Source organism: Spodoptera frugiperda, chromosome 26, assembly GCF_023101765.2.
Source record: "Spodoptera frugiperda isolate SF20-4 chromosome 26, AGI-APGP_CSIRO_Sfru_2.0, whole genome shotgun sequence".
Taxonomy (NCBI): Eukaryota; Metazoa; Arthropoda; class Insecta; order Lepidoptera; family Noctuidae; genus Spodoptera; species Spodoptera frugiperda.
The window spans coordinates 2,312,890-2,327,846 of NC_064237.1; the positions used below are offsets into that span (position 1 = coordinate 2,312,890).

General features: G+C 36.1%; 1 protein-coding gene across 1 annotated transcript in view; it reads right to left on the reverse strand.

Moving 5' to 3' along the window:
• LOC118264839 (uncharacterized) overlaps window positions 1–14,913 on the reverse strand; it is a 25,691-nt gene extending 10,778 nt beyond the window's left edge. Inside the window, exons 1-5 of the mRNA XM_050705133.1 lie at window positions 14,629–14,913; window positions 13,170–13,275; window positions 3,083–3,307; window positions 2,524–2,724; window positions 237–428 (exon numbers count right to left, since the gene is read on the reverse strand). Coding sequence (XP_050561090.1) covers window positions 237–428; window positions 2,524–2,724; window positions 3,083–3,307; window positions 13,170–13,275; window positions 14,629–14,717 — 813 coding nt within the window. The 5' untranslated portion in view covers window positions 14,718–14,913. The remainder of the gene's footprint in view (window positions 1–236; window positions 429–2,523; window positions 2,725–3,082; window positions 3,308–13,169; window positions 13,276–14,628) is intronic.
• Window positions 14,914–14,957: the final 44 nt, after the last annotated feature.

Consider the following 14,957-nt stretch of genomic DNA (forward strand, 5'->3'; position numbering starts at 1 on the left):
TGAATTTTGAGCAATCGAGTTTGGAAATTCGCAATGTAAAGGTATAACTGCAGAATGATATTGCGCCCAGTGTTTATAAGTAAATTCGCCTGCTATTTATAATAATCAAGACTTTTAAATAACAGAACATTTCACATAACCAAAAAATTTTATGTACCTACTCCAAAAAAGGAACCACCATTTCAAAGAAATACAAACTCTAAACACTATGAAATAAGATTGAAAGTAGCACTAACCTCACACTTTTCTTTGTTGAAGAAGACAGCCTCCTTCTTGTCCGGCCTGACCTCTTTGAGCACCGTTTTGTAATTGACGTTGATGTGTTTCCTCTTCACCACCTTCATGAGCTCCTTGGCGTACTTCGGAACACCGAAGATAACTGGCAGGCACGTGTTGTAGTATATCGCCGTTTTTGTACGCACTCCTGTCTGGGAAAGATGGAAAATATATTTTGTAATAAATATTAATTATTATTGCCATCACGTCTTTTATCCAAGAAGGGGTAGGCAGAAGTGTATATTACGGCACGTAATACCATTATAAGTCCCCTGTAATAGGGGTGAGCTATGAAAAAATTTTCGACATTTGAAAAATCCCAGTAATACTTTGCCCGACCCGGGACCGAGATTGAACCGAGACCACCTTACCCGGCAATCGCACGTGCGACCACTCGACCAACGAGGCAGTATTTTAACAATTAATGTCACATATTAAAAATATAACATCAAGCCTTTTATTACCCAAAAAGAAAGAAATATATACAACATAACATCCACTTCTCAAAAGTTACAGAAGGGCCTAAATAAGTGTGCAACAAAATACACATTAACACCTATGCACCATTAATGACGTCACTATTTATGGACAGCCACGAGCCACTACAAATCTAAGTTTTATTGACAATGCAAATAACTATAGAAGTATCCATAAATATTGACTTGAACTTTGGAAGAACGCCATGGTAGTAAAAGGGAAAAGTACCGCTATGTTCATTTTCCTCGTATGAAACATTCAAGAAATTGATATATGGAGCACATGACTTGAGTTTCACGAAGCAGTTACACCCTCATTCCCAATTCTCAGAATCATGCCACGGGTATCAACTAGTTGTATATATTTATAAAATAGATGTATCTAATATTACAATGCAAAGACAGGGAAAATCTCATAAACTTCCTTGTAACTAACATGTATCGTGTGCATTGTTATATGAAGTTCTATGAATAGAATCGCAACATTACGTCATCGTCCGATCAGTTCAGCGGATGGACAAATTGCTTGGCACTACAGTCTAGATTGAGGGATCCAGAGCGAATTGATACTTTTGATACTAGTGAACTATCTTTATGTATTATACTGTTGACTGTGTTACTTGGTGCGGTAACTGGGCAACCGGCTGCTGCGCAACGCGTAGCGGGTTCAATTCCCGCAAGGAACAACTCTTTGTGTGATCCACAGTTGTTGTTTCGGGTCTTGGTGTCATATGTATGTGAACGCACCCACGACACAATAGGATATCTTAGTGATCATGAAATCCTGTTTACCCTACTTGAAGAGTATGTATTATTTATATCATGTTTGTTATTTCCCAAATACCTAAATGGGCATTTCAGATGTTATACTTCACTAGCAAATAAGAAACGTTATCAATACAAACATAATTCTGGGATAAATGTTAAGCAACCAATAAAGCACCGAATTAATTAAATAAGACTTAAATGGCGGATAAATAAAGTGTGGATTTAGATTAGTAATGAAAGCAGTGATAAGGTTTGTATAATACTACTACATACATATAAATTGGACAACAATGGTCGAATGAAATTCGACAAAATAAACTAAAGGTCAAAGTGAACGAAGATAAAGTATGCACTTGTTTATGCCGAGACCATTTTTTGTTAAGGACGATTCAATGTCGGCCGGTAATGAGCCGAGCTGTATGTTTTGCGTAAAAACCTCGACCAACTTCAAACAGTAACTAGCTATACTTGCTTATCATAAACGAATGCATACGGTACGACACACCCTCATTGTTCGATTAGATAGTTATCGGCATTATAAGTAATAATATTGTGTGGCTATTAAATAGTCTGGGGGAGTTTGCACACGTTTGCATTTGGACTACATAAGTAAATTATGAAACATCATTCATTTACGTTTATATCGATATTTCAACAAATTATTTGATATTAGGTACAGATACGATCAAAGGCATTATTCAATTTAAAGTGACTGCCTCGTTTGTCCAGTGGTCATAAGTGCGACTGACGGAAGTAACACTGGGTTTTTTTTTCGAAAACTTCTCAGTAGTAACACGGAATCTAGAATTGTGCCCAGTATATGGCAATAGGCCCAATATTACACGGGACTTATAACAGAAATGGTAAAAAGTGGGTGTACATTGTACAGTTGTATTACGTGCCTTAATATGCAGGAGCACTTCTGCCTACTTATTGACGTTGTTTACTTTTCAAGTATTTTAAATCTTGCTAAGAAAGGTCCAAGGCATTAAATAAAACCTACCTTGTTGAAATATGAGTCTGCTAGGTACGCAATCTTCTGCGGCGCGCCGGGGCACTTGATCAAGGAGTCAGGGTACGTGAAGATGGCGTTGCCTTCCTTGTGTTTCTGCATGTCTGAGAACGTCTTCTCACAGTACTCAGCCGCGAATATCGAGGATACACCGCTTGTCTTGTCTTCTAGAGCCTGGTATAGACCCGGGACCTGGAGGAAATGGGTAAGTTTAAATATCAAGGCATTATTGTGTTACATGTATGTCATTCACAAAGGAATAACTTGATCATTATGTAATTACATCATTTAAAAAAACAAAATAAAAAATATACCGTCATGTAAATAAAATTGATGGTTTGTTTCTTTTCAAACGATTTTTTTCTATTTTCAGACTTTTATTTATTAAATTATCTCTGCTGTTTTGAACAACTTTAAATTATTTAAGCTACGGACTAAGTAATGAGTGACACACAACAAAGTATAGGTACTTTAGAACTAATGTTTACATTACACTGACCAATAGCTACTTAATTTGACAAAATTGCCTCTCAAAATACCGCATACCAACCTTATCATAATCATTGTTCATCCCAGCAGCCACGATGAGGTACTCGTAGTCGATACAATGGCCATTCGCAGTCACCACTTTGTTCCTGTCGGGCATAATACATTGTGCGAAGTCCTGTATCCATTTGGCCTTCTTGGGAAGGACGTTCTCTTCCAGCCGGCGGCTTTGGTTCAGTGTCACTATTCCTGCACCAGCTAACGTGAATAGAGGTTGGTAGTAATGGTCCTGGGAACAATATCGGACTTTTTACAACTGGTTTATTTTATAAGCAACTATAATTTATTAGTGTATGTTACTTCAATTCCAGAGTAGAGCGATGCAGACGTAGTCCTATCTGCTAAACTAATCTGTAACTTTCAATTAGAAACAACAAATTTTTTTTTATGGTTAAGGCTGGTAAACGAGCAGACAGATCATCTGATAGTAAGCTATCGGCGCCGCCCATGGTCACTGGAAATACCATAGGCGTTACAAGTGCGTTGTCGGCCTTTTGTGGGTTAGGAATTTAAGGATTGTTGGGAATCGGGGATTGGGAACAGGGGTAAATCTTACTAGTAAGTTTGCGAGTTTGTGTGTTTCTGTTTATGTTTGTTACTCAATCACGTCAAAACAGCTGAAAGATCAAGGAAATTTCGAACAGGGGTAGATTATCGTCTGGAATAACACATAGCCCTTTTTATCGCACGGGAACGCGGGCAAAGGCGGTGACAGAAGCTAGTAAAGAAATTTGTTTTAGATACACGTGTCGATAACAATGACGAGATGTTAAAGACACACACAGTTACATACAACTGTACCTTATAAATGTGTACATAACATTGATGTGTGCACTAAAACAACTGACGTTTAGATAATACAATGTGTATGTATCTGTATATCAGATTACATCATCGGACCACGGACTATTGTTATTAATTAGACATAATTCAATTATCTCTTTACAACCGCTACTGCCATTTCTTATCTTTTTATATATGGTTTAGCTGTTGATATAGTTTTGTTTTGACGTCTACATACATTGGACCAAAAAATATTACAGTAAACTGGTACTGTCTCGTTGGTCGAGTGTGCAAGTGAGACTGCCGGGCAAGAGATTAGATTATCAGGTCTTTTTTCGGATTTTCGAAAGTTTCTCAGTATCTAATAACACGGAGTCTGGATCTATTACAAGGGACTTATAACACAAATGGTGAAAACTGGGTGTACATTGTATGGCGGCATTACGATACAAAACTAGTAATTTTTATGCTTCCTATGTACACATTATACTGATGACATTTTATCATTATTCTCAGAAAGAGTTTATTAATGCAATTACTAGGTGCCATAAATCAAATTCAGTTTTCATTCGAGCACCATTAATTAAGGCCAGGCTTTTCTAAATTATCATTTAACAAGTAATACATTTTTTATATTAGGCAATTTTAATTATCTTACTTGGTATAGTCATCAAGATTTTAAAAAATAAAACTGTTTGTTTGAAAAATGCCTATAGTACTTAATGGAAAATTGCCTTAACGGAGTCAATGGACCGAGCATATCATTTGATAACTTTGATTTAGATACGTGATAGTATGAGTACCAACAGCATTAGAATCGTAATTCTTAGTAACATTTTGAATTATTATGATGAGGCACCATCTGTTTTACCGAAGCTGCGGACTGCCTAGCGGGTTACCGGGGTCCGGCTCGAAAAGCAGAAGTAGGAACGGGGTGGTTTTTAGTCAGTAAGGGTCTGACACCTCTCGCATGAGGCGGGAGAAGACATTAGATGATATTCCCCCTTAAAAAAAAGTCTGTTTTATGAACTTCTTACTTCCTAGTAATTTACAAGTTGCCTGCATTGGAATATCAGATAAAAATCAAGATTTATAAGTTGTCTTTATTCACGGGAGAAGACGTAACCATAGTTTTGGAGTATCCTAAATAGAAATAAAATGGAAAAAAGGTCCTTTTGTTGTTATGGTAGTTTAGAAATTTTCATCGTGTGTAACTTTGTGGTAGGTAAACCACAAAGTCTAACATGCAAACAATTAACCGCGTTTCTTTCTATTAAAACACCTTCCTTTAGGTATTACAAAATTTCCTGTTAATGAATTCTAGGAAAATTATGAGAATACCGTAAACAGATGAGCTTGCAACAGCTGAATGTGTCAAGGAAAATACTTTGTATAACTACATACACATATGTATTAGTATTCTATCTATACCAGTAGATAGTATATACTATACGTATACAGGTGACTTGTAATACGACGTATTCCTATCGGGAGGTGATACTACAACAAATTTCCTACAAAATTAGCCGATCAACAACCAATGAGACTCCACTGCTGGACTATGGGTCTCATCTACAAGACCTAAACCTTGAACTGGGTTGAAGATCGCAGTTAAATGAATTTGAAGGTGGATGTTAGACATTGAGGTCTATAAATCAACGTGTAACTGTAAAAATAAATCAATCAATTTAGAAATATTTACTATACATTGTTTGCTGGTTATGATATACCGTAGTAGTGATAACAGCGGGGATTTACGGTCTAGTAGTAATAACTTGCGTTGTGAACAGAACATTTAACTCAATATATTTATCTATACAGCTGAAGAGTTTGTTTGTTTGCTCGAATGCACTAATCTCCGTAACTACTGGTTGAATAACCCTTTATATGTTGGATTGTGAATTTATCAAAATAGATAGGGAATTTATAAGTTTTATAGCCTATATTATATTATAGCCTTTCTAGCCTATGACCAATAGGAGCCGAGTAGAGAATAAATATAATAATCCCATCAAAAACATCCTGTAAAAAACCCAAGTCTCGCAGCTCAGTCTTTCTACCGTCAAAAGTTGTGAGATCCATGTAATACCAAGTCGGTTAATCTATTTAGTGTCTACTTGAAGGACCTTCTGTCTTAAGTTATTACATAAGTTATTATCATGCCAATATTAAAAATATTTAACGTTTTAAACAAATAGATCGACTTGGACATCGCTTGATTTGATTATTAGTATGTATCACACTACACAGCACGACGGGCCAGCGACCAACAGAAACGAGAGTTTCAATCGCGTGAGGCGCGAGAGACTAAAGAATCTAATATAATATTGTAATATTCATTTTGTTTTCATGCGATGTCCAAGTCGATCTATTTGTTTAAAACGTTAAATATTTTTAATATTGGCATGATAATAACTTATGTAATAACTTAAGACAGAAGGTCCTTCAAGTAGACACTAAATAGATTAACCGACTTGGTATTACATGGATCTCACAACTTTTGACGGTAGAAAGACTGAGCTGCGAGACTTGGGTTTTTTACAGGATGTTTTTGATGGGATCTCACTTCTTTTTGTAGAGCCTTTCTTTTTGATACCATCTACTTCTAACGAATTTTGTTAAAGGTCTTATGATATTTTCTTATTTTTATATGTAGTCTTCCTCTTTTTCTTTTCCGGTACTACTTCTTGAGCTTCAGCCACAGTTTTTCTCAAAGCCCACTCCCTGTCTCTATGGGCTTTTCTCGGAGGCTTTGATGTCTCAATTTTTGACAAGTCTGGACGGTAAATACTTCTTAATCTGTTGTATTCACAAATTGATGATTCCTGCGCTTTAATACTTCCAAAGTCGACATTAATGAGACAGGGGCCGAAACAAGTTCTATGGTCGAAAATACTGATTTTACTGACCAAAAATTCAAAAATACTGACCAAATACTGACCATTTCCAAACCGTTTTTCGGGTGAATGGTGTGAAATAAAAAGCTTATTTTCAGTTATTGGCCTCCACCATCCCCATAGCCAACCAGCACCGCCTTTTTATTGTGTTAAAAAGCTTTTTTTATTGTTAGTAATTGTTATTGTATTACAAGTGAGTCATGCGCATTCGTGCAAAATTATACATAATATAGTGAACACTAAAATCAAATGACTATGAGAAAGAAAAAAAGTACCTACAGAGAAGTTCCATTAAAATAAACATACATACATACATATCGTCACGCCTTTAATCCCCGAAGGGGTAGGCAGAGGTGCACATTATGGCACGTAATGCCACTGTGTACACCCACTTTTCACAATTTATGTTGTAAGTCCCATGTGATAGGTGGTGAGCCTATTGCCATATACCAGGCACATTTCCAGACTCCGTGCTACCACTGAGAAATTTTCGAAAAACCGAAAAAAACCCAGTAATACTTCGCCCGACCCGGGAATCGAACCCGAGACCCCTGGCGCGGCAGTCGCACTTGCAACCACTCGGCCAACGAGGCAGTCAGCAGTCAGGCAGCAGAGCAGAAGTGTGTTCGGGCATGTATTCGTCGTAGGGAAGATCATTTTGAACAAAATTTTTCAAATTAAGATGTTTTTGATATTGCGCTTTTCTCTTTACACTCTACTTATCATCAATTAATTCATTTGTTTTTGGGAATTTTGTAAATAATTTTACGTTTCTGGGTAGCTAATAAACCAAGGAAGTTTTTCTAATAGTTTGTACGCTTAGTGTAATATATTTTTTTCGAAATAAATCCAGTTATCTATTGACCAAATTAGTGAAACAAAACATAATTTCATAGGAGATTACTTGCTATTTTAAAAAGAAAGATATTTCTGCCATTATTAGTATTCATAAATGATAACTGATGTATTGGCAACTGATTAAAACTAAAATAACTAAAATCCAACCAGTATTTTTTTATTTATTGATGTTTTTGTAATCAATTCGGGATTTTTTTACCAAAACCAAAAATGTTGAATATCTCAGAAACTAGCCACTTTCAGACCAAGGACCTCAGGGCTAATTTTGTAGGAAATTACTTGTATTATCACCTCCCGAGAGGAATACGTCGAATTCAAAGTCACCCTGTATACTACGTAGATCATCCACATACACTTGGAACAAAAAATTTTGTGCCCAGTGTATATAGAGCATGCAAAGTGCAAAGCAGCCCTCAGATATCATCAGTCATCACTGGGCAAATCGAAAAATACTGACAATACTGACCGATTTTCAAAAATACTGACTTTTACTGACCAGGTCCAAAAATACTGACTTTTACTGACTTTACTGACCTGTTTCGGCCCCTGATGAGATGTAAACCGCCCAGACTTGTAACTCTCGAAAGTGCCACGTAAGCTTGACCGGATGTGAACACTGCAGAACCTATATCCATCAGCGCATTACTTAGGCTTAGGCCCTGACTTTTATGTATAGTTATAGCATAGGCTATACATATGGGAAATTGTTCGCGATGAACATAAGCTCTATTAATAATTTCAAATTTAGTTTTGACCGGACCAAGCTCGTATGCATTAGGTTCATTATTAAATGTGATATATATTCTCTTAATTATTTTTGAATTTTCAGGATCAACCTTTACTTTTCGCACTATACCGATAGATCCATTAACTAAACCGAGACTCACGTCAATGTTTCGCCTTAACATGACTTTTGCGCCTATTTTTATAATTATGTTCTTTTCTAGACCTGCAGTCATAGAAGCATCGTCTTCATATTTTTTTATACATTCACGAGCTCTTTTTGTTAGGTACCTGGGACAATCAATGCTATCTATAGCTATAAGATTTATTTCAGGATGTGGGAGAGATCTTAGCATTGCAGTATTTAATTGTTGACACATATTTTTTGTACACAATAAGCAAACGGTATCATCAGGAAGTTTCGAGAGGTGTTTAATTATTTCAGTTAATCTGTTTTCATTTGAATCGGACTTGAGAGTTAATAATCTAGTCGAGAGTAACTCGCGGTCTTTTTTTGTAGTCACACCTAATCTAATTCTATTTAGCATATCAACAAAGTCAGAATCATTAATCTGCCGCATGTTAATTGTAAGTTCATCGTATGTGAACAGTTCAATCCACAGATTGGGCATACTGAGGGAACCTAGCAATTTGTTAGTTTCAGTATTTGTCAATTTTTCAAAAGGTGACTTTTCTCTTACCGGTGGAAGTTGTAAGAGATCCCCGAAAACTACAAGATGTTTCTTTCCAAACCACCCGTTCTGATCGTCACTTGTGTCGAATATCTCAGACAAACGTAAATGAATATAATATGTTAAAGTAACATTGGATATCATCGACACTTCGTCTATGATAAACAACACTACTTCTTTCAAATCTGATCTCAAAACCTGGAGTACTTCATCAGAAAGTGGTTTGTACTTTGGTGTTTGCTTGTGTTCCACAGGCAGCTGCAATAGTCTATGTATTGTCAATCCATTTACATTGAAGGCAGCTATGCCTGTTGGAGCACTAACTGCCACTTTTTTGTTTAAATGCGTCTTAACCCAAACCTTTAGGGTTTTTATTAAAAAGCTCTTACCAGTGCCACCAGTTCCGCTGACGAAACAGCGTAAAACGTCAGCGCTATTATCAGTAGTGTCCATTTTATTTATGATCATATCAAAGACTCTTTTTTGATCTACATTCAGTTTTGCGATCATACTGTGAAGATCAGTGTCTTCTTCTTCAGCGATATTGATTCTCTGAAAGTCGTCCATGGCATTTGCAACTTCCACGGCTTCAAAGTCTAGAGGATTTTCAGGACCATCGTCATCATCAACCATTTCCCTATCTTCATTTATCTCAGCAACTTTAGACTCTATCATTTCAAATGCCTTTTGTATTTTATATCTTGACTCTATCATTGAATTGCCATAATTGACTCCTTCTTTTAATTCTTCTTTCACCAAATTAAACGCCTCCGTGTAAGTTTCACACCCTATTTTAAGCTCATCTGAGGAACGCCATGGCTTGAATAAAAGAAGTAAAGAGAAAAAGTATTTTTCTGGTACCTGTTCTGGGTCGTAGAAATAGTGATTGATTAAATATGGGTTAGCTCTTCGTTTCAGGAACCTTTTACTGTCATTTATCTCGTAACACTCCACTTCAGAGGAGACTGGGCGTGTTTTCACAATATCGTAATTTTGAGCGAAACTGTATAAGTTAGTAGCCTCTAGTTCTTTGGGCCGTTTAGGATAGTGGTCATCGATCCATGACTCGTAATAAATATCGGTGGACTCCGGTTCTAGTATCATCATATCAGACTTAGATTTAACACGCCGGTTACGAAAGATGTTGACGTCCAGCCATCGAATAGTTGTGGAAGGATCTGTGCCGTACAAAGAAATACCTAGTAGAGTGTCACTGGCTTCCAAAGAACCGCACTCTCTACTAGATAAAACTCTAAGACCAATGTTCAATAGGCGGCTTCTTAAAGGTTTCGTAGAGTTTATGTCTTGAAACATATCAGCAGCGTGAGTTTTCTCGCTCTTAGTGGTATATTTAGTGACGTAATAATTTAAAATAGCGGTTTTTTCGCCAACGTATTGTAAAGGGTGTCCCAAAATTAACGCAAGATTTGAATTAAATAGAAAACGCCGTTTTTAGTCTTTTGATAGTTATATTTTTATTGATTCGTAATGTACATAGAATAGGGTTATGTGTGGAATAACACATCGGACAAATGGCCTCCACGGCTTTGCGAGACAAGCGCACTCTTTTGTTGAAATTTTCCATGACCATTCTGCATAAATGTGGCTGAATTTCGTTGATGCAGCGTTGAATCTCCTCTTTTAATGCACGGGTGGTTGTGGGCTTGTTGACATAGACTTGTGATTTCAAATAACCCCATAAAAAGAAGTCTAATGGTGTTAAATCACACGATCTAGGAGGCCAATTTTGATCACCAAAACGAGAGAGTACACGACCTGGAAATGTCTTTGAAATATTCTTTAATAATGAAGACACATTGTTCTATCGTGTAACGCTCCATTTTTAATAACCCTATACTGTTAGCTGTCAAATTGCTTTTTTCAGGGTCGCCAACACTTCACTGCACAAATGGCGGCAAATTCAAATCTTGCGTTAATTTTGGGACACCCGATATATCTGTATTGCCATTCCATGCTAGCAAAATCGCAGGATTATAATCATTAACCATAGACCATTCTTGTTTGCGTACAATATTGTAGAGCCTACTGTTAGACGACAATGTCTTTCTTGCAGCTATTGATTCTATTAAATCTCTAATAGTAAGTACTTCTGTGGCCGGGCGAGGGAATCCGAAACGACAAACTTTTATGAAACCTCTTCTTGTTTTCTTTTGCCGCATGCAATACTGATTATGTTTATGGGTCTGATATGACGTGACTCGTTGATAGAGCGTTGGTGAAAGATTCTTGTCCGGTATGGCACAAGTTACATACTTTGTAATAAATGTTGCAACCTGATCAATCGAGGACTCATGAAGTATGGGGGCGTCTTTTACCCATAACATTAAGTGAAAGTGTTGCGCTCCACGTGACTGATATTCCCGCCTCCAGAAATAATGAATAACTTTTCCAAGCGGTTCATCCGTTGACATTATGAATTCTAACATGGCTTTGAACTTATTGTCAATAAACCTGGAAGTGGAGACGGGATCTAAAGCAACCAATTCGCTAATACTCTTGCTAGCCATTTCTGGACTATTAATTGCCCTAAGGTACTCACCTAATTCACCCACATCCATTCGGAAGGACTTATGGTAAGAAACCAGGTTGCTGGCCCGTAGTGCTGAGTCATACAATTGACGTCATTCTTTGGCTTTTTCCAGAACTGTTCTGTATTTCGTAATCTACCAAATATTGCTGTTAAGTCACCTTCTAATTCATCTTTATTAAGCATCTCAAAATACTGTTCAGCTGTAAGCTTTTGTTTTTGGTTAACGCAATTCATTTTATAGAAAATGCCAGAATTTATTTGACGTATATTAGCATCATTAAGGAGAAAAATAAATATTGTTGATTAAGGCGGAATTGAGAGTGTTTTGACATTAATCTTGCTTTAATATACTCACTTGATGTTAGCTTTTGCTGCCGATCATAAAATTGACCATATTTGCCTTCAATATAAAGATCAGGAAAGCATTTTACATCTAAATCCTTATCTCTGGATTCAATTGGAGCAGCGTTGACTTTCAGCATTTGATAGAGTTCGGAAATAGGAGCGTTTCTCCTCCTTTCATGCAAGGGGTAAATAGTGTATTGTTCATAGTCCGCCTCCTTTTCTGATGTAACTTGTGTTAGTAGCCCACCGTTTCCTTCTACAACGTTATCTACTTGAGATTCTAATTGGTCTACGATATGATGAATATTGTCCTCTTCGTTAATATAATCAATCAATTGTTGAGGTGAATGCGGCAGTTGTATTCGAGAGTAGAGAGCATTAACACCTTTTAAATATTGTAAGGCTTGGTAAACCTTGTTAATATCTACAATATCCTCCCACACTATTTTAGATTTTGTTGGCGTACCTCGTACCATAATAAATATTTCAGGGTTAGTGATAGGGTGTTCTGGTCTAGGCAGTTTTTTTAAAGTTTCTTCAATCGGCAGAGGAAGGTGGAAAGTTCGGCCTTTTACTTTTTTCACCATGTTCCTATTAGGTATATGTTTGTTAGCAACGGGATTCATTAGCATTACCACCTGAAATGCTTTGGCGCGTTGAATTAATATCTTCTCATAGTCATTTAACTCGGTTATCCGTGTTTATACAATGCCGGATTAGTTACTGAAGATTCAGGTTTCTTGCTTTATCCACAACCGAATTATAGGGGGTCGAAAAAAGCCCGAATTGCTTCGAGAAAAGGATGGTACGGCCGTGCCGCTTTTTTTTTGCTCGACTTGGCGGGCACTGCCGTGCCCCCCGATAAATTAAATACGAAAGTATCACGTCTCTTGTCTCTTCTTTACGCCTAAACTATTGTACCGATTTGAATAATTATTTATGTGTTGCATACTAACTTAAATGATTCCTTGACATTAGTAACTATTATATTATAATACGAGTTTTCCGTAAAAAGGATTGGCAGGAGATGATTTATACAGTCCTTTTTCTTTTGAGAGGGGATAAGCGTCCAATGACTTGTCCGGTCTTGGGTAAGGCAGAAGGGAGTGTCAGACTCTTCATGATTAAAAACCACCCTATTCCTTCTTCTGCTTTGAGTACCGGTAATCTGCTAGATCTTCCGCTCTGGGTTTTTTATAAAACCTTGTTACAGTGTGCTTAAAAAGGAAAAAGAATTCTTACTTTCATTGGCTCAAGGACTATGACACTATCTTTTGGCAGTCTCCTGGTAAACTTGGCCGCCATCGCGCATCCAGCCGTGCCACCACCGATGACAAGGATTTTGCATCTGAAAATAATTATTACAATGAGGGCCTGTTGCATCACTACCAATTAAGTTTAGATGACATTAACAAGGAACATGTCACATGGAAGATACAACAAATAGGGTAGTATCCTAATTATTTTTATTTCCATCTAGTATATTATTACCATTTACAAAATTAAATACTTTCGACTATACATTGATTTGTAATATTGTGTGATGTCATGATTTACTACATTTTTAGGGTAATGTGACACAATGAGTCCTTTCCTCCTTCCTTACTTATATGAAAAATAAGTGTCTAATATTTTTTAGTTACATATCTGACTGAAGAACTAATTAGATTCTTACCCTGACCAAAACTTATCCAGAAGTGGTAACTTAAAACTTTAATAAAATTATGTTATGATAAATAAATAAAGTACTTATTTTAAACTATAATCTCACTGGAAATACAACACAGTACCTTTTGCAATCTAGTTAATAAAATATACACTTTATAGCGCACAGAACAAAGTTCATTTTACTATTAACATAATGTGAATGAATGTAAATGTATTAGTAAAAAAGTTAATTATGTAGTTAACAATAATTTATTTATGTACTTAGTTATACAAGACATAAGTATCTTAATAACTTGATTGGTTACTATTATAAAGAGCAAAAAAGTTTACTACAAACACAGGTCAAATGAAATAAAATAAAACATAGAACTAGGTAGCCATAAATTCAACTTAGCAGAAATCATAATTCCAGTATAAAATCATAGTACCAATACATATTTAAACTTTATCAGCATCAATTTCAACCTTTAGTATACAAAATTGAATAAAGAGTTATAGGTTTATCCTGTGGTCTACAAGAGTGCAGATCTCATATTGTGTAAGAGTAGTATTGAGAAATAGTAGGTGTATACATTTAATTATTTTTTTATATAACTAAAATAATTGTGAAGTAAATGTATCATTACAATCTTATCTCTCAATCTTATGATGCTTAAAAACAGCTTTGTAAAATATTTTAGTATCTGAGCTACATTTATCAAGATTCTTATTTAATCATTGATTTCAATTTACTAATTACTATAAAAACTATCTGACCATGATAATATCATTACATAATTTTAATAATTCTCGAAATGTAATAAGCATAATGTATAAGTAGGTAATAACATTTAAAATAGTGTTTGTTATCTTCTATTCAACAACTGATATTGATATGAAAAGTGTATGTTATCTGCCTCAACCTTCTCTTAACATATTTCAATAAACCATTGATTCATTGACTCACTCCATGACTATAATCAAGTTCTAAACACGAAATCTAGACGGCTACCGATTTATGTAATATACCTATTTAATTAACACTAGTACTTACGAGTATGTGGCATTATTTGGTGTGGATACAGAGAAACTTCTGCATAATCCCGGAGTGCTGACTGCCGTAAATTTTCGTATGAAACTCATGTTTGGAACAAATCACTGGTCGCACTGCAAACACTTATCCGGCGACTTCCACATGAAGTATGGTCCTGCTCTCTAGTGCTCACACTAGTTAAGTAACCGCAAATGCGATGATTCAGTGTTGGTGTTGTGTGCAGTTGTTATCCGCACTCGCAATACGACATAACGACAGTTTGTTGATATTTGGTTGAAGATCATCAAGCTTTTGACGTTTCTAAATGTGAAGTGACGTTTTTTCATTTT